The 22,843-nt window shown below is 50.1% G+C and overlaps 1 protein-coding gene across 2 annotated transcripts in view; it reads left to right on the forward strand.

The window, feature by feature from the left end:
* Positions 1-312: 312 nt before the first annotated feature.
* ptch1 (patched 1) overlaps positions 313-22,843 on the forward strand; it is a 46,715-nt gene continuing 24,184 nt past the window's right edge. Inside the window, exons 1-11 of one of the 2 annotated variants that reach the window (XM_029259567.1) lie at positions 313-896; positions 2,121-2,313; positions 15,457-15,646; positions 15,764-15,833; positions 15,925-16,016; positions 17,604-17,829; positions 18,553-18,674; positions 20,013-20,160; positions 21,891-22,022; positions 22,345-22,500; positions 22,583-22,681. In XM_029259567.1, coding sequence (XP_029115400.1) covers positions 714-896; positions 2,121-2,313; positions 15,457-15,646; positions 15,764-15,833; positions 15,925-16,016; positions 17,604-17,829; positions 18,553-18,674; positions 20,013-20,160; positions 21,891-22,022; positions 22,345-22,500; positions 22,583-22,681 — 1,611 coding nt within the window. In that variant the 5' untranslated portion in view covers positions 313-713. Of the gene's footprint in view, positions 897-2,120; positions 2,314-15,456; positions 15,647-15,763; positions 15,834-15,924; positions 16,017-16,340; positions 16,621-17,603; positions 17,830-18,552; positions 18,675-20,012; positions 20,161-21,890; positions 22,023-22,344; positions 22,501-22,582; positions 22,682-22,843 lie in introns of those variants that run through there. The other variant, XM_029259568.1, reaches the window with a different exon arrangement.

Genomic DNA, 22,843 nt, shown 5'->3' on the forward strand with positions numbered 1-22,843 from the left:
GAAGAAATTGTGAATGGTAAACGGTGGAAGGGAGAGAAGCAGGGAAAGAGGAAAAACAGAGCCGAGGAGCGGAGGCGGGCCGGGCTGCTTTAAGGCTCCCCCGAAGCTGGGGCTGCACACACGGAGCCCTCCGCCTGGGTGGTCCCTCTACTTTGGTGAGCTGTTGCTAAGCAGCTAATAATAGTCGTGTTTGCTGAGTAATTTTTGCCCTTCTGGAACCAATCAGATGCGAGAACGGCCGGCCATCTGACAGCTCCGGGGGCGGCGTTTGGAGCGCTGCGTGCCTCTGGCCCCTCCTCCCCGTGTCTCCAAATGGAGAGAAGCTCTTTTTTTTCCTCCACTATTGAATCCCGCAGCTCGCCGAGTCCCGCGGCCCGAGGAGCACCATATTGCACGCAGAATGGTCGGACGCTCGAGCGATCGGAGCTGCACGTTTGTACGAGGAGCTCGTTCTTCCCCTTTCCTCTCGTAATACGGCAAGGCTCGAGAGAGAACGCAGGTCTTGAATGCGGGAAACAGCGGAGACCCCCCGGACCACGCAATGTTGGAATGGAAGGCGCAGATTCTGAGTCGCCGTCCCGAACAGGAGCATGAAGGACTTTGCGGGTCTGCGAGCGCCGAGAGTGAAACTTTGTTGCGCCGGAACGTCAAGAAACGCGCTGGGAGGAATATAAGAGTGCGGATATCAGGACGCACAGCCCAGTCTCTGCACCATGGCCTCGGCTGTTAGCGCGTCTCCCGAGCAGGAGAGCGGGGAGCCCGAGCGGCCGAGGGGAGCGCGCCGGAGACGGGGGACCTACCGCACCTCGGCGGCGGCGGTGGCGGCGGTGGATCCCGAGTATCTGCAGCGTCCGAGCTACTGCGATGCGTCGCTCGCGCTGGAACAGATATCGGAGGTGCTCTTTGCATTTATACCGAGAGCGAAAACCTGTGGTGGAGTTTTTTTTTTTTTTTTTTTTCTTTTTTTTGGTCGAGTCGCTAGGTAACGGGATAGCTGCACACGGGACGGGGAGGGGGCACGGTGTCCTGGGAGACCTCCGCATCCACACACGACACGTCCACGAAATACACACGCCTTCGGAGAACGCGGCGCGGCGCGGAGCTGCGCTCTCCCCGAAAATGTGGCGAACGAGCCGCTCTGCCTCGTGCATGATGGGGGGGGGGGGGACGACGCACTTCCACTTTGATGATAATCGTGGTAAACAAGCTCCGATCGTGGAAATTCGCTGGAGCGCGTAATATTTCCCCCCTAGAATCATGCAACCTCATTGTTTCGCCTTATATTGTTGCATGTGCTGCCGGGCTCGGATTGCTTGTTGTGGCTGCAGTCGCGCGGATATCTGGCAGACTCGCTGCTCCCTCCGATAACCATCTTTATAGGGAGCAGTTTTCCTCCCTCTCCGCTAAAGCTAAAATCCATGTGGCTGCCCTCTTCCGTTCACAAACTGTGTGTAAACTCCGTCCGCGATGGCTGCTTCTCTCCCTCGCTCATTCCGAGGTCCGTGGAAGTGCCTCTGCGGTCTCGCGGCGCACGTGGGGCCCCGAAGAGTGCCGCCCGCGCCGCATGGGTTCGTCAGCCCCTGGCGCGCGCCACCGATCGGTACCGCGCGGTCGTCCCTCCCCGTTACCGTGTTTTCCCATGTGCTCAGAAGTAGAGGGGTCCCGCCGCTCTTTGCAGTCAGTTAGCCAGCCCCCCCCCCTCCTTCCCCGAACTCCTCCACGTAGGAGGTCCACGTTCTTTTAAGGGGGGGTGGCAATAATAACAGGGGAAGTTTCATCTGGGGGCAGCCTGTTAGAAATGCATGCATTTATATAACGACAAGTTAAAGTAACTCAGATATTCTCTTCTTTCGCAGTAAAGTCGCGGTTATAACGCGTTTAAATTTGACGGGTATTATGAACGACCCTCCTTCCTTCCCGCACGAACGTAATGGAAGGTTTTGATATTTTTTACGTTTATTCACGTACACACAGCGGGACGTGGTCTGTCCTCCGCAGTGTCCCGTGTGTGTGTGTGTGTGTGTGAGAGAGAGAGAGAGAGAGAGAGAGAGTGAGGTTATGGTGGCCGGACAGGGGGCTAACCCGCTGTGTGCTGTGCTGTGTGTGTGTGTGTGTGTCAGGGCACGGCGGCCGGACGGAGGGCTCCGCTGTGGCTCCGGGCCCGTTTCCAGGCGCTGCTCTTCAGACTCGGCTGCTACATCCAGCGGAACTGCGGCAAATTCCTGGTCGTGGGGCTCCTCGTGTTCGGCGCGTTCGCCGTGGGCTTGAGGGCGGCCAACCTGGAGACGGACGTGGAGAAGCTTTGGGTTGAAGGTACAAACGACCCCCGCGCGCTCGGCTGTCGCTGCCACCATTTGCTTTCAAGAGTTTTTTTTTTTTTTTTTTTTTCCCCTTCCAAGAGAATAATCCAAGTGGGAGGTGTGTGTGTGTGTGTGTGTGTGTGTGTGTGTGTGTGTGTGTCGGGTTGGGGGGGGGGTTGTGCCAAACGGACTGGAGGGATTGTTTATTGTATAGCAGTCTGGCATCGAGCCAGGGCAAACTAGGGAAGAATTTACTGCACTTGGAGTTTTTTTTTTTTTTTTTTTTTTTTTTTTCTCTCCTCAGGGGAGGGGCGGCCGAGACCGCCATCCATCCGTACAGCTCCTCTGTGTGTCTGCTGTGTGCCCCTCAGAGGGACCTTCCTAAAAGCTGCCGATTGTGTGTGTGTGTGTGTGTGTGCGCGCGCGCGCAAACATGTATGAGGGTGTATGGTTGTGAGGGAGTGGGTGAGTGAGTGTCTGAGACAGAGTGCAAGAGTGTGTGTGTGTGTGTGTGTGTGTGTGTGTGTGTGTGTGTGTGGGGCAGAGCCCTCAGCAGTTGAATTCGATCCGCGAGGCTCTGCTGTCTGTGTGTGGTCCTGTTTTTGGACGCCTTTCAACTTTCCAAAAAAGATTTGTCTCTCTGGCTGAGGGGGGAAGAGCAGCGAAACACACACTGAGGCGCATGTTTACGGAGCCCAGGAAGACCAAGTGTTCGCTGCTTTCTTTTTTTTTTTTTTTTTTTTTTTTTGAAGCTTTATCTGAGAAATGGCCTACCTGTGTTCGAGAACGTAAATGGTGACTCCCGGGCTTGTTGTGGCCGGAGAGCCATTGAGATTTTTCCCACCTTGGGTGAACGTTCCAGCGCTTGGAGTTCACACACAGCTTCCAGATAGAAGAACACGAGCAAATTGTGATGAAAAGCAGCGACCGATTCCATTCGTCCGTTGTGCTGAAAATATCTTATCTCCATCGCACGCACCCCTTTTTGAACATTCTACATATCCTGTCAGTAACAGTTCTTTAGTAAAGGTTTTTTCTTCAAATATGGCATTTGGAATAGATGGTTTAGGTGTGTGGGTTTTTTTTTTTAAAAGCATTTATTCACTTAGCAGACACTTTTCTGCAAAGCATTGAATACTATGTAGTGTTACTAGTCCACCCACCTTATTCACCGAGGTGACTTACACTGCTAGATACACTATTTACACTGGGTCACTCATCCATACATCAGTGGAACACACTCTCTCTCTCTCTCTCTCTGTGTGACACTCACACTATGGGTGAACCTGAACAGCATGTCTTTGGATTGTGGGAAGAAACCAGAGCACCCACAGGAAACTCACACAGGCACGGGGAGAACATGCGGACTCCACACAGACTGAGCAGGGATTGAACCCACGTTCTCTTACGCCACCCAGGCGCTGTGAGACAGCAGCACTACTCACTGTGCCACCGTACCACCTGCGCTTTAATTTGAATAAGTTATGTTCTGGAGAAACTCACCTGTGTGTTGGGACACAGCATGGTTCTGTCTGAAGCTGCATGTGTGATCCGCAAGTGTTTGACCGCTGCCGGGCAAAACCATATGGCCTTTCTTTGTTGTGAATGATTAATAACCTGTAGCCACAATGATTTCTGATCAACAATAATATGATCATTAGAAAAGAACTTGCATTTTGTTTTTCCATTATCATCTCTCTTAACACACACACACATTGTCTGAAACCACTTGTCCCGAGCAGGGTTGCAGCGAACCGGAGCCTGAGCTTAACCCGGCAACACAGGGCGCAAGGCTGGAAGGGGAGGGGACGCACCCAGGACGGGACGCAAGTCCATCGCAGGGCACCCTAAGCGGGACTCGAACCCCAGACCCGCCAGAGAACAGGACCCAGCCAAATCTGCTGCACCACCATGTCCCTCTCTCTGTTAACGATGAAGAAAAGTTATTAAAACAGTACATAAGACTAAAAGGGGGGCGCGGTGGGTTGGACCAGGTCCTACTCTCTGGTGGGTCTGGGGTTCGAGTCCCGCTTGGGGTGCCTGCGGCGGACTGGCATCCCGTCCTGGGAGTGTCCCCACCCCTGCTGGCCATATGCCCTGTGTTACCGGGTAGGCTCCGGTTCCCCGTGACCCCGTATGGGACGAGCGGTTCCGAAAGTGTGTGTGTGTGTGTGTGTGTGTGTGTGTGTGTGTGTGTACATAAGACTAAGCTTTGAGTACATGTCCGTTTGCGGCGCGGGATGCGTCTGGCTTTGGTCTCTGTGCTCGTTTCCCTGCGAATGTGGAGTGGTGCACACCTTCTTGCTGAAGTGAACTACCACGGATGAGAGGCTGAGTTGCGGAACTTTGTTGATTCGCTCGTTTCCAGTACTTTCTTCACGTGGAAGGTAGGCCTCAAAGCAACACGTAGCCCAGAAATGTAATTACGCGCACGCTTCGTCGCAGCACAGCCCCTCGCTTTCCGAAACCGTGAGATGCCGGCGATGTTTACGGCCGAGCGGTGATTCACGCTTACGGTTACTTGGCCTCCGTTCGCCGGCTTGTTCTCATTTAGATATAAATGAGATTCGTCGTCAGCGCTGGGTGTATGCTCTGCACTTGAGGTCTTCACTGAACTTGGGTTATTGGCGTCACCGTTCCAAAAGCAAGAATGCTTTCCTTCCTGCGTGCACCAGCGGAGGCGCACGAGCTTGTCGACGCAATCGCAGGCCCGAGTGTGCTCTCGCTCCGCCGCGTATCTCAGGTTTAGAAATATGACAGCTTCCAGATGCACGGATGGGGTGATGCGTTTAGATTCCGCTTCACAGCTGAGGGATAGATCAGTTGTGGCTGGACACCATTGCGATGGGAGATGTCTGTCAAGAGTTCCACGAGAATGCTTGTTTATGTTATGTTTGGACGGGGCTTTCGGAGGCGACCTCCGAGTGACCCCACGGACGGGCTCCGCCCTCGGGGACACCTCCTGGCTGGTCCGGTCAGCGAAGCCCCCGGGGGACCGAGAGCGGTGATCTTTCATAGCCTTTCACCAGGTTGTGTGAGCGGAAGAGGCCTCGCGGTGCTGCAGATGAAAATTGGCGGGGGCAGAGGTGCAGAATGGTAGAACATCTTGCGCCCTCTTTTTTTTTTTTTTTTTTTCTTTTTTTTCTTCATCGCCGCTTCACTTGATTATTATTATTATTATTATTATTATTATTATTATTATTTTTTTTTTTTTTTTTTTTTTTTTTTTCCCCCTTTCTTATTTATTTATTTTTGGTACGGAGCAGGAGGAACCCTTTGCCAGCGATTCCAAGCGGACTGTTATACAAGAAAATGTTTCCAGACATCCTGGAAAAGGGGTTTAATTCCTTTAGACAAATTGCTTAGCTGATTTGTGATACAACCAGATGTACTCTGCTTTAGTAGAGCAACTGAAATGATGCCTTTTTTCATTCATGGTCTTGTAAAACTGTGTGTGTCTGTTGTTGGGCTGTATCCGCTGTCTGCGTATAGTGCGTATCTGAGCTGTGTGCGTTCCTAAGTCAGTGGTGCCGTGTCCTCTTTGTCGTGCCGCCATGTGCCGCTCGGGTTTGGACCTTTTCCAGCCTCTTCTTTAAACCCTGGAGATACTGTTTACACGTAGAGACAAATATGCTGTTTGGTGAAAGGCAGAAAAATGTGTCTGGGATTGAAACGGAGCGAGGTCTGTGAAATTGAAATTGGACTGTGAGGTCTCGGTGTTCGTGCTTCTGCCAGGGGTTCGAGTTGGGTGTAACTGTGGACAAGATGCACTGAAAGATTTATGGATCTTTTGGCAAGTTTGGGCCAGTGTGACTAGTCGCTGATTACTTGATGTACAACAAAATTAGACTTTGCTTGTGGAATGCGGGGTGCTTTCTCCTTAGAATTCTTGAATATTTTGTTTTTAACCACACGCTATATTGTCTCGAGACAATTAGGCATGTGCCGAAATTCATACACAACTCGCATACATATGTTTCGTATCACGTGCTCGGTTCGCATTGGTAGGAATATACGTACCCAGGCAGGCAGAGCAGCAGCAATTAAAAACAAAGAAAGTAGCTAGTTGTCTAAAATGTTTGCATATGTTCTTGCAGGGTGTAAGTACTTTGATTTTTCTTTTTTTTTTTTTGGACCAGAGCAACTTGTTGTAGGAGATGGTCAGGGATGCATCTTCAGGTCCACTTCGTGGGTGGCTTTTCAACCGGTTTGAAGCAACAGATGAGTTGTGCACGTTGAACTCAAGCCACATGGGCTAGTTGTACTACTGCTCAGCTGCTCACGTTACGTGTACAAGACAACTTTCGTATCGAGAGAGAAGCGATTTGTTTTTGGATAGTTGCATTAGGCTTTAAGTCCAGCCCAGAGATGCGAAGAAGTAGAGAGGTCGCAGAGGGAAACTTCAGCACCTGGATGTGACGATAACGATGATGCGAGCGGTCAAAACCACTTCAATGACTGCAAATCTGTGTTGTGGCACAGCGAAACCACCGCAAAGCATCAGTCAGTGGGAGAAGAATGTCTCCGAAGAGATATTTCCTCAAGGGACGCCTGATGGCAGAGCATTAATTTGTTTTCAAAGGCAGCAGCAGCATTTGTAGTGAAGCCCATAGGTGCCGTGACTAAACATCGACGTGCTGGAGAAATTCTAATTAAAAAAAGAAGAAAAACACAACGCTGGGTCCCTTGGGTTCTGTTCATTCTGTCCTATAGATGCGGCGCTCTGGCTATAGGATCGGTCGGAAAGAAGGCTGGAGTCCTCGCCCCGGCTCACGAAGACTCCTCGCCCTGAATCGGCTCTCGTCCGATAATCTCGACTCGCATCCGGAGCTCCGCAAGCCTTATGTTAGGAGGACTTGAGTTTTGTGCCTCCGTGAAGTTTGTACATCATAAGTATTTTTTACTTTAGATGATTTCCACCAGGTGGCAGTGTACTTTTGTATTTCTTTAATAGCAAAGTATAGTTAAGTGTTTTAATTAAAAGAAAATCTCTAAAGAGCTGGCATATTTAGCTGGAAGTGAATTTGCACATGCCGTTCTTGGTCATTGCTACGTAGAACTGTTTGCCAGTGCGCGCGAGTTCAAAAGCTGTGGGGGTGGATGGATGGATGGATGGATGGATGGATGGATGGCTGATGGGATGTTGAGTGTTTTCCTGGCAATTACAGGAGCGGTGCCAGTCTGCTTCGCATGTGAAGTTCATGTGCTCTAAATGTGTGGCATCTGTTGGAGGAATGCACTTTCTTTTCAGTGGGGAACTGCGTTCGGAGGTCCGCTTCCATCGCTTCGGCTTTCGTGCAGATTTGGATGCTGCGTCTCGTCCCGTGGAACCCCCAGAGATGTTTAATGGATTTTTGAGGAGCGTTTTGTTCTCCCTGTGCTTCGAGAAGTGTTTTTGTTTGTAATAAATTGTCACCCTCTCCTCCTGCTTTATCACGCATAGTAAAGGATGGTGATACCAGGAGGCCGTAAGATCTCCGTCTCTCCCAGGGTTCCCTTAAGGAGGCAAGAGACAGTTGGAGCATGCTGCTCCTCCCAGACTCCCAGCATCTCCAAGAGAGACGTCCTCCCGGTAGAAGCGTGCGTGTTTCTTGCGCGATTTCTAGTCTTGACCCCAAGCTCTGCACACCGGGATTGTTGGTGGATGTCTGATAGTCTCCTGGCTGTAAGTTTGAGATTTGAGGTTTCACCTCAGGGTTCATGATGCTTAATTTGACTCCACACTCATCCACAACTGAGTGGAGTTTCTTTGGCAGCTGGAGAGCTGTACGTCGGGGGGGGTGTGTGTGTGTCCCATTTGTTTATTCATTTGGCTGGCACATTTGTCCAAAGTGACGTAAGGTGTTAGGATTGTACACTGCTACGAAGGATGATTTACCCTGTTACATAGCTGGGTAACTTTTACTGGAGCAATTAAGGGTGAACACATTATGGGGGGCGCTTGAACCTGCATCCTTGGACTGTAAGTTGACAATTCCAAGTACTGTGCTGCCTGCTTGCCCATCCAGTGTTACGTAAGCGACGCGTTTTGATCAGATTATTGTGTGCAGGAGGATAAGAACACGGGAGTTTGCAGTTTGCCGAGGTGCTGAGCTGTCTTGCAGATGGATATGATGCACGCGAAATTATTCTTACGTGAGCTGCGCCGGGCCGTTTGCCACTTCACCTGTGGCGTGTGCGGAAATGGCAGGTTTCGCGCTGCCTTGGCTCCCCCACGTGTGCCCCCGCCGCCCCCTCGCCCTTGCACGGCCTCCTTCGGTTTTTAACGGAACCTACCGTTTCAGAAGCGCTCGTGCAAAATCTTGGCCATTTTTGTTTCTTTCTCACACCAATTGATTTATCATTTCGCTCGACGGCCGAGAGTTTGGGCATGAGCACGCCGGCAACCCCCCGGCCTTCACCCGAACACACCCACATACCACCTCACTTTTTTATTTATTTTTTTTTTTTTTTTTTGTCCCAAGCCGAATCCAGTTGACTTGAATAGGGTTTTTTCGGGGGGAAAGGGAACCTGAATGAAGGCAGCAACGTGGAAAAATGCGGCCATTCAGGGCTGGCTGAATGTACATCTCTGCCTCACAGAAAGCTGCATTAGCGGGCAGTGGACTGCTAAATACGCCCATTTTTCGGCGTGGCGAGTTAGACAGGTGATTAGCATAATTAGGGGAGTGCGTCCATACATATGGAAATGGAAAGCGGCGCAAATAGCAGCTGTGGTGTAAAATGTCTGTCAGGGGTCGACAGGGCTGGGCGAGTGTATTGTGTCACAGCTGTGGGTCAAAGCTTCTCCTCTGCCTGCGCCCCAACCCGACCCAACCTCTTCCCCCACCTCACCACCCGGGCCCCCCCCCCCGCCCCCGTCCCGGCCCTTGCTTTTCTTCAAGCACCCGAAAGCAGGAAATAGAGGAAGAAGACAGAATTATAACTCATAACGCCTTTGATGGGCTGGGCACGGTCACTGTGTGCAGTCTCCTATGGGTACTAGCCCTAGGGAGTGTGTGTGTGTGGGGCTGAGAGAGAGAGAGCGAGCGAGCGCAAGCTGAAAAACGGTGATTAGTTTATGATACCCCCCCACCTCTTCATTCATTGGTTTGACTTTTTGTTCAAGGGATTTTTTTTTTTTTCCTGGGGGGGGGGGGTTCTTTCAAAGGCACGCACCCTGTCACACACAAGTGAGAGCTTTTAATATTGGACTTAGCGCTCTTAACTCTGTTCGGAGCCCCGTGTTAACGCTCCAGAATCGTTGGTAAAGGCATCGGCCGTGAATGCTCCGTCGTAATAGGAGCCGTAATGCGCCGGCGCTTAGGTACGTCTCGTCGGAACTCGGGGTGGAGGCGTAGCGGAGCGAGAGGCTGTGGCTGGAGCAGAAGAAGGAGGCGATGCCCAGGGCGAGGGCTTCTCGCGACCCTGACTCTCATGGTGGGACTTCCGTGGGACGGCAGGGGGTCCCCCTGAATCGAGGCCTAATCCAGCTAATCCTGACGACAACACAATCATGAAAGTGGCCCCCGGTGATGTGTGCCTCCCTACGCTGATGCTGGCCCCCCGCGACGAGGGCTTCCCTCTCGTTCCCTACGCCGTCCGAACCCAGACAGCCCGACACGGAGGGCTGTTCTTATTCGGTGTGACTAACCTAACCCTAGTGGCGCCCCTCTCGGGGTTCCCATTTAGCCGCAAATATGCCTCGTCTAGATCTATCCAACTGTCAGGGTCTACTTGGGCGTGTGGTTAACAGCAATATCGTGTGATATAAAAAAAATGTGTGTGTGTGTGTGTAGGATGTAGGTGAGGCTCTGCCTGTTTTAAAATGTGGTGAATGCAAGTTTCTCTGAGAGGGAATATGAGGGTGTGTGCGCTCGGGGCCGGTGGGGGGGCAGATGGGGTGGGACCGGTCTTTGTATTTCTGCCCATGCAGCCTTGAAGGCAGGGCCAATGAAAAGGGCCTCCGCTGCTCAATGCTGTGCAAGGGAGGGGGGGGTTGGGGGGTGGATGATGTCAGCTCCTTAGAGCCCCCCAATCTGAGAAAAGAGGGACCAGGGGTTAATGTTATGCAACAGCCCTAATGCCCCCAATGGAGGCTGGAATATGGCCAGCCGAGGCCTTCGGTTTAAGTCCCAGCCTTGGCGTTTGGTGACCGGGATGCTTTTCTATTGAGATATTTTTGTTTGGAGAACAAGTGAGATGCTCCTTTGTGTCCTCCTCCTTTTTACCGTTCCCGTCGTTAGGCGATTAAACTATATCGTAATTCCGAAAAAATGGAAACGTCGCGATGACGGTTCGTTTCGGAGAGCGGAGGTTTTTGATTTGAGGCCGTGCGGTGGATGCCGATAGCGTGATTTTTCAGGCCAAATGTGTAAAATTTGGCAGCCGTGCCTGTAAACTCACTAAAATAACAATAGGCCGAATACTAATTTGGGGTTCTTGCTGTGCTTTGGGACCCCCCCCCCCCCCCACACACACACACACACACACACACACACACACACACACCCCATGTCCTGTGAGCAAATCCTACCAGTAGAACACGTCTCTCAAATTCTGCAACACGATCCAGTTGTCTGCTGCTTTGCATTTAAGAATTGGAAAAAATATTTTGAAGAGCTCCATATGCCGTTCTAGCAAAAGCGTTGTCAGTTCAAAACTGCAAAAAATAGCCCGTTAAAATCAGGGCGGCAAACTGTTGGCAACAACTGTTAGCACCCAAAATACGACACTTTCTCTTAATATGTTAAATGCGTTTACCTAATATATTAATGTTTCCACATTGCGTTGCCATCTTTTAGTTCTCATACGCGTTCTTTAAACATAACTAGAAATTATGCTTCTCGTTGGTACGGGAAATTGTCAGAACACCAGTCCAGTTCTAGCTTAGTAGTATGATACGTTACAGTTTAGGGCATGAATTTGTCCCAGAAAACAGCATAAACTTATTAATAAACTTATTCATTTTTTTTAAGACCGCATTTTCTCTTTGCTTTGGTGGTATGCTTAGTTTGTATAAAAATCTTGCCCGGTTGGGTACCAAACTGTAACGTATAAAAGTAAATTCACCAGCAACATTTGTTCAGCGACTGCGATGGATGGTTACGATTTCTGCACGTGTGTGGCGCTTCTCCGCTACCTTCGTGTTTTTATATCAAACCTGAAAACAAAACAAAAAAAGTATGTTGTCATTTTTCCTCTGAAAGCCACTTTGATTTTTAAAGGCTTTTTACGAAACGGTTTTTGTTGTTTTAAATGAGAACATATTTATGTTCGGTCCAGTGAGGAATCGGAATTCCGCTTTCTGCCTGCTGCTTCTTTGAGAACAGATCAATAATTGGTTTGGTATCCCAGGCCATTTTTTTTTCCCCCTTCCCTGCAGCTTAACAGCAATTTAGCTGTTGAAGTCCCCCGAGTTTTTGCATAATTGAAGTTGGAGAATATTCACAAAATATTCTTCTTATGCCTTCCACCCCTCCTGGGCCGTAGGCCACCAACAAGGCTTCTCCAGGCGTCCCTAAGAGCTGAGATGTCATCAAGTTTCCTTGTTGGAGTTTCTGTAACTGGCAAGGTTTTCGCGGTGTGGGGTAGCTAACCCCACGCCCAACCTTCCTCCTTTCTCAGCCGGGCTTGGGACCGTCCACGGCAGAGTTCCAGAAATATTCAATATTTAAATATTCCTTAAAAAACTGATGTTCTGCTCTGTCTCGGCAGGGTTCGGTCCCCACCGTCGCTGCCTTTTAATTTTTTTTTTTTTTTTTTTCCCCTCTTAAATAAGTATTCCTTTTTAAAATAAATTGGAAATGACTTATTTAAGTGGAGCACAATTCGATGACTCGTTCGTGTTGAGCTGCAGACAGCGGCGTGCCCCAGAGCTGCGAGGATGCTGCCTGGAACGGCTCGCCGATCGGTCTCCTTTGCTTTGTTACGAGTCCCCTGTTCCCTGTGAAATCGTAGAGTTTAAATCCTTCGCTAAAACCGAAGCCCTTCGCACAACTCCCACTAGTCCTGATGCAAAGGTCCTACTCGGTGTCCCGGTTAACCTGTCAAAGTTCCTGGTCAGAGCCTAGTGTCACAATAATTAAAGTGTAATGGCACAGCTGGGGAGAGCAGACGGACGGGTAACTGCGTGTCCTGTCGTACAACTTGATTCTCCAAAGTGATCCAGCTCGTCCAGGCCTCCGTCCACTGTTGGATGAGTTTGGTTTCACCGGACTTTGAAGAACGAAACCACTGACCGGTTCTGCTGGACGTTGCCCTTACTCGGCTGCTCTTCTCTCCCCTCGTCATCCGGAAGATTTCCGTTCTAGATTCACGCTTTAAAAACCGTGGGTTTTAATACCGAATTCGCTGTCCTGTTGACGAAGATGAAAACGCCGGGAAACTGTTCGCAAATGTATGCGTCGTGCTTGGAGCAGGCGGGCTCGAGACAGGTAGGCGGTGGACCGAGGTTCGTAGGGCAGGACGGAAACGAAGTCGGGGACAAGCGAAGGTCTTGCAAGGCACGAACGTCGCAGTAGAGGCGATCCGAAGTCGGTAGTCGGGAAGAACGGGCGAGGGTCAAAAACCGGGACCAGGGAAACGAGCAAGGAAAGGCCGCCGAGACCGCAAAACCACAAGGTGTTTGCGAGAATCCGCGTCGTGGTGTGGACTCGGAGCTCCTTGTATCCCGGGGGTTCTCGATTAGCCGCAGGCGTTGCCGCTCCGCTCGTTCCCGGGGGCGTGACGGTACGATGCGTAGGTGTCTCTTATTACAGAACGAACCGGCCGGCACGTGAGGAGTACCAAATTACTGCACGGTTGTTTTTATTTCCACTTCCCGCTTTTTATTTCCAAGTCCTTTTGGAATTATTTCATGCCATAAATCTCTTCATCTTTCCAGGCTTGTTTGGGATGTAATGGACCTGGTTTCTTGTCCATGAAAAACGCAGCAAAGACAGGTTCTGGTTAGCTTGAAGCTGCTATTAATGATGGATATTATAAATGTGCTCTAAACCCATATCAGATGTGGGTGTTTTTTGGTTCCAGAAAAAAAGAAATCAACTGGTTATGCTTAATTCTTCCAGACATGTCTGTCCCACCCACATATTTTCCTCATAGGTGGCCTTTCCCAGTAGAGACGCATGTTTATTTTCGGATCTAATACGGTTACGACGAAGTGGAAATATTCTTCCAAAGTCCGTTTAACGAACGGTGCGCAGTTGGTAAATTGGATTAAAGCATAAGAAGCAATGGCTTTATCTACAAATTCCAGCTCGGAGAGCTGCTGGCTTTGGATACAGCGAGGACGCTTCAAGCTTACCATGGCTCCAGACAGCGTACTGGCGAAGGACGTGGACCCGAGGGTTTCCCGATTCAGCTTCCGTTGTAGAGCCTGCTGTTGTACCATTGTCAAAGTAGTTATCCCGAGCTGCTCTCCGAAATCGATCGCCTGTGTGTGTGGGTGGGTGGAAATTTGAGTTTTTTTTTTTTTTAATTATAAAAAATATTCATGCCTTTAGACGTGTGAAAATGTCAAATGTTGCACATGAATGCGGACACCGGGACGGTTTGATCCCGGAAGTTTTCATCGCAGCGCTGACCGCCGCCGCTGTCGTCTGATAGCGTGAGCTCACCGAGGACCGTGCCGAATGCGAGAGGTGATCTTATGTGAGCATCGGGGGTGCCGTTCACAGATGAAAAGTAGCCTTTGTGCGCAAACACCTGCGCTGCTCGAGTCTGGGCTCAGGATGCGCACGTGTTAGATCTGGATGAATCCATTCCATAGATTTTGAAATGTGGGGAAATTCAAATGAAGTAGAAAAGTAAACGCAGGGATAAAATTTTATTTAGCCATGCCGATCATGTGCCAAGCATTGCAGTGCCAGTTTCTAAATCTTAAAGAAATGAAATGAAATGATGATCTTGTTTAAGTCTCAAAATAAGCAGCGTGTTAATTATTGCCTTGAAAATGGGCATTTAACTTGCTCGGCTGTCAGATGTCACCACAGTTATTCGTGCAAAGGGTGATGCTTGTTGGTGTTGCTTTGCTATGGTACGCAGTTCGTACGTCTGACACACTGTTAATAGAGAATTTGTGCTGCTGCTGCCTTGGCTGAACTGGCAGGCTTGTGCTGGCCAGCAAACTGCAGCAGGGGAAGGAGGATTCCTGCGAAGCCAATCGCCCTTTTCCCTGCGACCGGCTGGGCTTCTCCAGCCATGGCAGGTACAGGGTGCGAGGGAATCGATGGCCCTCAGAAGCAGCCTTGGATGCTTTTCAGCAGCCAATGAATAGCCACTATTGTTGGCCAGGGGCGCAGCGTGCACGCAGTTGGTTTCAGTGGTGCAGCGCCGAGGACATCGGAGGCCCGGCTCGGCTGGCGACGGGCGATGCGGTGGTAGAGGGGGGGCAGCGGGGACCGAATACTGCCGGCACGGAATGGAACGCTGATCAAGTCCCGCCGTCCTGCCTCGAGGCTTGCGCTGTGGTGGGTTGGAGGGGGGGTTCTGGGTCATGGACGGACCACCCAGGGTAGACGTTGCATGGCATAAGATAAGGAAGCTTTGTCTACGGGCTCGTCAATCATTCATCCGGTGTTTTACGGACAGACGTTTGCTTCCTGGCGAATTCCGCACGTATTGTGTTCTTGCATGTGGGGGGGCATGTAAGTGCATCCTCCCTCAAAACTTTCCGAAGCTCTGCTGCAGCAGCAGCGTCTGATGTAACGTCAAGAACTCAGACCCTACAGGAAGTATATATTTTGCCCATAGCAGAACATAACCACTTCAGGCTCATTATTGTCTCCTTGCTGGGCACTTGACGTTCTCAACCAAACACTCCCCCCCCCCCCGCAGCATGGTTTAAAACACTCGTTAGCTTTTTTTGACAGCTGAAGTAATGCAGTAATTTCTTTCTGTCCTTTTGAAAATTAACAGCTTGAATGCTGATCGAGTGGTTTATGAACGAGATGAAGATGAAGTTCCCTCGGCTGTAGCTGTGCCGTCCGTTGTTGGCAGTGTTGCGTCCGCTGTGGCGTCGACGGCAGACGCTTGTGCCGGAGGTTCCGTCCGAGAAGGCTTTTGGACGCCATACGTAACGCGACCTGCCTGGGGAAGAGCCACGGTCGACGCTCTGCGTGTGATGGTCAGGATTTGCAGGTCTGATTCACGGCATCGGTGATTCCTTCTCCTGCAGTGGGCGGTAGGGTGAACCAGGAACTGAAATACACGCGGCAGAAGATGGGCGAAGAGGCAATGTTCAGCCCCCAGCTGATGATCCAGACCCCACGAGAAGAAGGCGCCAACGTTCTGACCGCGGAGGCATTGCGTCAGCACCTAGACTCTGCCCTCAAGGCTAGCAGAGTGCACGTTTACATGTATAATAGGTAAGGACGCCTGGGTATCGGCTGGCTGCAGTGTAATATGTGCTTAACGTTGGATTTGACTTCCTGTGTGAAGATGGTACCGGATTTCATTGTATTGCATAAACTTTGTGCTTTCAGGCAGTGGAAATTGGAGGATTTATGCTACAAATCAGGAGAACTCATTACTGAAACAAATATTATAGATCAGGTGAGAAAGAAGGTTAACTTGAGTTTATGACTTTAGTCAAGTTTGAGAAAGCGAGTCGTGGTGTCACTTGTCATTTTCTCGTATTTTTCAGATCATTGAAAGATTGTATCCTTGTCTGATAATCACACCATTGGATTGCTTCTGGGAAGGTGCCAAACTACAGTCAGGAATAGCCTACCTCCCGTAAGTACTTTGCCTTATTGTCCTCATGACACGTTGACGGCGGCTCTGAGAAAGGAGCCCCCAGCCAAACGCTCTTGTGTTCCTCGTCGCTCTTCCGTTTGAGTGAAGGCCTCTTTTCCCTACATTGGGGCTAGAGTTATGTCAGCGCTTAGAGCAGCAGTGCTTGAAGTTTGTAGCACAAGTGTCTTCCCTGGAACCACAAATGAAGAGCTTGTCTTGTTTTTTTTGCTCTCTAAATGCCTTGCCTTAGAGTGTTAACTAGAAGCTCTCTCCCCTTCGTTTGGCAACCCTGGAGTCAGGGTCCTTCACTGTTTTTCATTGCAGCACTCTGGTGGTTTTCAAACGTGCCCTGCGTGGTTCAGTCTGCAGGGCCTCATCGCAGCGGCAATATGGGCATTCTTCCGGCACACCGAGAACCCCGTTCCCACACGGCAAATGAGGATTTTAGTGTGTTCTGGGTGGGAGACTTTGAATAATAACTCAAGCCTGGTTAGGCACATTCACCGTGCTCCCAGACCGCAGAGCGAGGAGGCCAGGAACTTCGGCAGCGAGGCAGCTCTCAGGGAATGGCCAAGTGGACGAGAGGGAGCGACATGGACACAGAGCGGGGACGCAGAAGGATGAGGAGAAGGAGGGAGAGGGTGTCATTGATGGTGGGGGGGAGCAGACAAAGAGGTGGTTGAGAAGGTGAAATGGATGGAGCTGTGAATGGGGTGTGAGGTAGAGGTGTTGTTGTTTTTTTTTTTTTTTTTAATAAAGCATTGCAGAGTTATTTTAATTTGCATTCTTGGTTTATTTTAATTATCTAGGCTTATTTTACAAGCTAGTAAAAGTCAGATAGCCGTATGGATTTAATTTTTCTTTTAATGATGCGCGGGGCAGCAGGTTGCATAGCAGCTGGTGCCGTTGCCTTCTCCTCAAAGGTCCCACATTTACATCATTCCTCCCTCTAGTACCATTGAGCAAGGTACTTTCCCTTAATTGTGGGTGTATAAATGTAAGTAGCGTAACAGTGTAAATGGCAAGCTAGATGAATAATGCTCAAGTCCAACGTTCAACACAGCTCCCAATAAGAACTGTTCTTTTCGTACTCTATTGTTACGCTTTACGTTAGTCTCCACCCCCCTCCCCGAAGCACTTTGACCTCAAGCAGAAGACGACATATGTCGCCGAAAAGTGTGAAATGCCTCGGTTTTACGTATTTTCGTTGGCCCGCTCTCTCCGGGATCTAGAAGACAGCGTTGACGAGTTCAGAGCTGAGGTATCATTTGTGGGAACAAAGGTCAGTTCTTTTCACTGATTCAATTTCGCTAAGTGGTTATTATACAGACCAGCTGTAATCCACTAGATCTGGGCTATCTTCGTCGGTGGCTGTCAGTCAAAAAAAATCCATGCTCCTTAAAGATGATGTTGGAGGCATTCTGCTGTGTACTGAGGATTGTGGTATGGCGCTCAGTATGATAAAAGGGGGTAATTACAGCATGGTTTCGACTCAAGAATGTGTTGCACGAAACCGACTTAGCCCTCTCTGTGTCCGCAGCATCACGGTTGAGTTCTGTGCCCGTGTGTGTCTCCTGCATCCTCTAGGGGCAAGCCGCCGGTGCAGTGGACGAACTTTGACCCCATGGAGTTCTTGGCAGAGCTGAAGGGCCTGAAGGGGTTGAAGGATCAGAAAGGGCTGATGGACACGGTGGACAGCTGGGAGGATCTTCTGGTCAAGGCGGAGGTGGGCCACGGCTACATGGACCGGCCATGTCTGAACCCCGCTGACCCAGACTGTCCCCTCACGGCACCAAACAAGAACTCCACACGGGTGAGAGTGCCACCCATGTTGTCCCTTTCTGCCACCCCCATGAACAAGGCGCCTGGAACATGACTTTGCTGTAGTCACACAAGCCGTGAACTTTAGCTGGTTTCCAGGTGTCCGTGAACCATTTCTTTTTGTTAATCTCCACCTTTTGCAGTATTATTTCTATTGTTCAGGACCTAGAGGCCTTGGTCTTTTATACTTTTTGTTCTTTGTTCCGATAAAGAAGCACCTGGGCTGTGGTTTTGGATGTAGGTTTGAAACCAGCTCGGTCTTTGTGGAGTTTGTATGTTCTCCACATGTTCATGTAGGTTTGTGCTGGGAGCTCTGGTTTCTTCCCATAGTCTAAAGAAATTTTTCAGGTGAATTGATGATTATAAATTGCTCATAGTGTGTGAGTCACTGCTTTATTATGGACTGGCATCTTGTACAGAGTGTCTCCAGCCTTGCGACCTATGCTTCTGGGGTAGGTTCCGGACCATCATTCATAGAGTTCATTAGTTCATTATTCCAAAGAGCTGTAAATGCTAGTACAACACCGAAGGCTGTTAAGGGGCGTATGGTTGATTTCATGGAGCACTCCAGTTATATCTTCTAAACAGCCTTGCTTTTGAGTGCTCCAACTTGTTTTGTGTCTCTCATAATGTTACAGAACTTGTTTATTCATGAGAGCCCTTCTCTGACTCTGGACTGGAGCTCATGTTGAAACCATTCTCGGTCTCCCCACAGCCCTACGACATCGCCCATGCGCTCAACGGCGGCTGTCACGGCCTCTCCAGGAAATACATGCACTGGCAAGAGGAGCTCATCGTGGGCGGGACCTCCAAGAACGGGAGCGGGAGACTCCTAAGGTGAGGAGAGGAGTGATGGCCAGTCCACTACACCGTCCTCCTTTGTTTATGTCAGACCGAGCACTCCCAAGCCTTGTAAACTGTCCAGCTGATACATTAGTGGATTCCTGCACAAGAATATGTTGGACTCGTGTGGTTCACCTCACCCTGGACTGCAACCATGGCAGCTGATCAACTTGATGTGGACAATTGAATTTGTGCGCTAGTTTATATTATATGGGAGTGTAAAATAATTCATTGGTACCTCCAAAATACCATGTTCACGGCATACAGGCATCAGATCTTTTTTTGGCCTCATTACTTAGCCGCATAGGAGATATACTATATTATATTATTCTTGACCTGCATTTAGGTGATATAATTCACTTAATGCACCTTCACTTAACGACTTACATTTACCTTATTGAGCAGATGCTTTTCTCTAAAGCAGCATACAGCTTTGCATATACAAAAGTGCATTTCACAATATACCAGCAAGTTTTAGATGAAGGCACATGGTTGGTGATGTACCCTTAGTTTGCCCATTACCATCTTTTTTTTTTTTTTGACAGCACGCATTATACAAGTAGCTGTGTGCAGAATATGTAGGAGATACCAAGTTGACTGTGAGTGATGATGTAGGGGGACAGCTGATAGTGTAGTAGTTAGAGCATTTGCCCTTGAACCTAGAATTCTCAGGTTCAAATTCCACCTCCAACTGTAGTGCCCTTGAGTGAGGTACTTACCCTAAATTGCTCCAGTGAAATTTCCCAGCTGTTTAAATGGGTAAATAGTTGTAAGTACCTTAACGTTATAAGCCGCTTTGCTAAGTGAATAAATGTGATGCATGTTTGTGGAGCACTTACAAGATGAGAGTTATGTTTTAAGACCATTCCTGAATGTTGACAGGGATTTAGCAGTTCTGAGGGACAGAGGGAGCTCATTCCACCATATCGGAGACACAACGGAGAACGGGCGGACCGTTGAATTTGGAATTTTTTGAGGGCTCTTGCTGTACTGATCACACCTGCAGGTGGTGGAATTTAAAGCAAGAACGTTCCCATGGCAACGTGACTGTTCCATTTACCATGCTACCTTGTGTATTAGTATATAGCTTCATCCAGTACTTCTAGTTTGGAGATGTATTCTTTTATGGACTGTTCTAGAACTTATGAGGTCCTAAAAATCACCGTGTCCTTGTTTACACCCCTTTGTCATCAGGAACTCTTCTGTTATGTTCAGACATGACAATCTCCCTCTCATTCTCTCCTCCCACACCCATCTGTGTTTTATTCCTCTTATCTTCACCCAACCCATTTCATGCCTGTCTTTTCATCTTTCCCTCTTGCGGCGCTCCAGTGCTCAGGCCCTGCAGACCATGTTCCAGCTGATGACCCCCAAGCAAATGTTTGAACATCTGAAGGGGTACGAGGTTGTCTCCCACATCAACTGGAACGAGGACAAGGCAGCCGCCATTCTGGAAGCCTGGCAGAGGAGATATTCCGAGGTACGGTGCTCCTCTCCCGCACCAGGCCCTGTGGAACATCTGTGCCCGGGATTGCTCCATATAGTACACGGAGTATCCTTTGTGACCTGTCCAGCGTTTAAATCATTGTGAAATCTCAAGGTATTCCCACAAAGTTTTTAGCTGACGCTTGTGACGGTGCCGTGTGGCCTATTTCCTCCTGTTGAGGTAATTCACTTTTCTGCGTTACTCTCCGAGACGTATGGAGAAAACGTCTTTGGAGGGAAAGGTCTGGTAAATGAATAAATGGAAACGTAATGGAAGACCCGTCTTTCCGTATTCTCTCAGATCTGATGTGAAACTAATATTTTGAGGATAGCTGGTAATAGTTTAGAGCTGCTTCCGTTGGACCCAAAGGCTGCAGGTTTGAATGCCACTTCCAGCTGTAGTACCCATGAGAAAGGTACTTACCCTAAATTGCTACAGTAAAATTACCCCGCTGCATAAATGGGTAAATAATTGTAAGTACCTTAACGCTGTAAATTGCTTTGTAGAAAAATGTCAGCTAAATGAACGAATGTAAACATCCCATGTCTTTTAATGTTGAGACATGGAAGGATTTGAAGAGGAGGACATTGAAGACAAGAGCAGGTTAAAAAAAAAAAAAAAAAAAGCCCATTTTCCGCTATGGAAGGGGCCGCTGTTTTTTTTTTTTTGAAAAAGGGACACGGGAAGGCTGGCCTGGAGGCCGCACGCCCACCCACCTCCACACGTGCGCTGTGTGGGCCCAAGCTGAGTCCGGGACCCCAGTGACCTGGAGCGGCGTCTGAGCGCGCCGGCATCGCCGCGGAGGCTGGCGGTCTGGAACGCATTAGTGGGCCGCCAAGTCCTCCGCAGCTGCGGTCCCATTGGTGGTTTGTCTGCGTGACATCATCTGGTCTGCGTTTTCCAGGCCCTGACCTCTCCTCGGAGCAGCAAAACCCATGTTCGCTGGGGATATGACTAGCCCGGTGGGGGGTTGGGGGGCGGGGGTTCCTGCTCACGTAGTTCTGGGAAGTCCGAATGGGGCATAGCCGTGAGGCGTACAGTAGGAGGGCAGAGTGCGAATTGTTCCTCCTAACCACCATAGGGTCCTACTTGTCAGCTGAACGTGGGAGCGGCGGCAGGATTTTTCACATTTCATCTACGAAATCGTGTGAAAGCGAGAACGCTAGACGGGGCCGGGCACAGCCGCGTCTGGCCTGCGAACTTGGGACGGAGGGTGGGAGTGCGGTAGCACGGAGTCCCGACAGCGAGCCGTCCAAATTGCGCTCTTATTTTCTGGTGGACAGTCGCTGTTTGTCTTTGACTCTCGGAGAAATGCATTTGCTCTCTCCAAAGAGCACTTTGAAACCATTCAAACTGTTACTGATATGAAGAATGTGACTCTTGCGTCTGGCTCTTTCGCATTCTTGAACTGAAATAAGCGGACCGCGTCGTTTGCCGAGGTGCTGCCGCTGCTTCTGCGAGGAATCTAAACTTTGAAGCAGCGGTGCTCCTGGTACCGGCAAACACGTGTGAGCGGGCTGTCGGAACCACCCCGCGCCGTTAACGGATGCAGTTGTTATTCCTTGTCGATGTTCTTCTTGTCCTCTCTGAAGTATTTGCAGAAGCGCTGGAGGTGCTGGAATGTGATTCCGCTTTGTGCGAGAGGTGTGTCGTGTCTACGAAATCCTGGCTAAATACGGTGCCCTCTCCTTTGACACCCCCCGTCCCCCCGTCCCTTTGCTCAGGCCGTGCAGCAGAGCGTGTCCGTCAACTCTTCGCAGAAGGTGCTTTCTTTCACGACTACTACTTTGGAGGACATCCTGAAGTCCTTCTCTGACGTCAGCGTGATCCGCGTGGCCAGTGGCTATCTGCTCATGGTGAGCAGGGCGTTTTTTTCCACCTTCTCAGTCGTGTGTGGGCTAAAGGATATTAAATGTACTTTACATACATTCGTTCACTGCAGGGCTTACCTGGGTTGTCTTTTTTTTTTTTTTTTTTTTCCCCCCTCCTTAAACACTCGAAGTCTGCCTTCATCCCGCTCTCGATCAGAACAGCCCCAGCAGGCATGTGGGCCGCGGGGGGCGAGTGCGGGGCTGAGGGTGCGATTGGTGTTGATGAGGCGCTCGAGCCTGGAGCCGTGTGAGCGTCCCGGTGTTCGTTTCGTGTCCATCTTACCTTATGCCTGCCTTTGGTTTGCAGCTGGCCTACGCCTGCTTGACCATGCTGCGCTGGGATTGTGCCAAATCCCAGGGAGCCGTGGGCCTGGCGGGGGTCCTGCTGGTGGCGCTGTCCGTCGCGGCAGGGCTGGGCCTGTGCTCTCTCCTCGGCATCTCCTTCAATGCCGCCACGACTCAGGTGGGTCAGTCGGTCACCTTGCCCGTGCAAGATGCCGCGCATCATTACTGCCCTCTAAAAAGATTTTGCTCCCCTCTCGCAGGTTTTGCCCTTCCTTGCCTTGGGAGTCGGCGTCGACGACGTCTTCCTCCTGGCTCACGCCTTCAGCGAAACGGGTCAGAACAAGAGAATCCCCTTTGAGGTGAGAGCAGGATCTCTCAATCTCTAGACAGGATTGCTCTCCCCCCCCCCCCCAGAAGCCCCAGAAGCCCCAGAGGGGACGGCTTCCCGGTCCGATTCCCCAGATTAAGTCGGCGTGCGGCATGGGAAGCCGACGCAGAGTACGCGCCCAGCTCCGCTTTCC

Source organism: Scleropages formosus, chromosome 17 (genome assembly GCF_900964775.1).
Source record: "Scleropages formosus chromosome 17, fSclFor1.1, whole genome shotgun sequence".
NCBI classification, from domain to species: Eukaryota; Metazoa; Chordata; class Actinopteri; order Osteoglossiformes; family Osteoglossidae; genus Scleropages; species Scleropages formosus.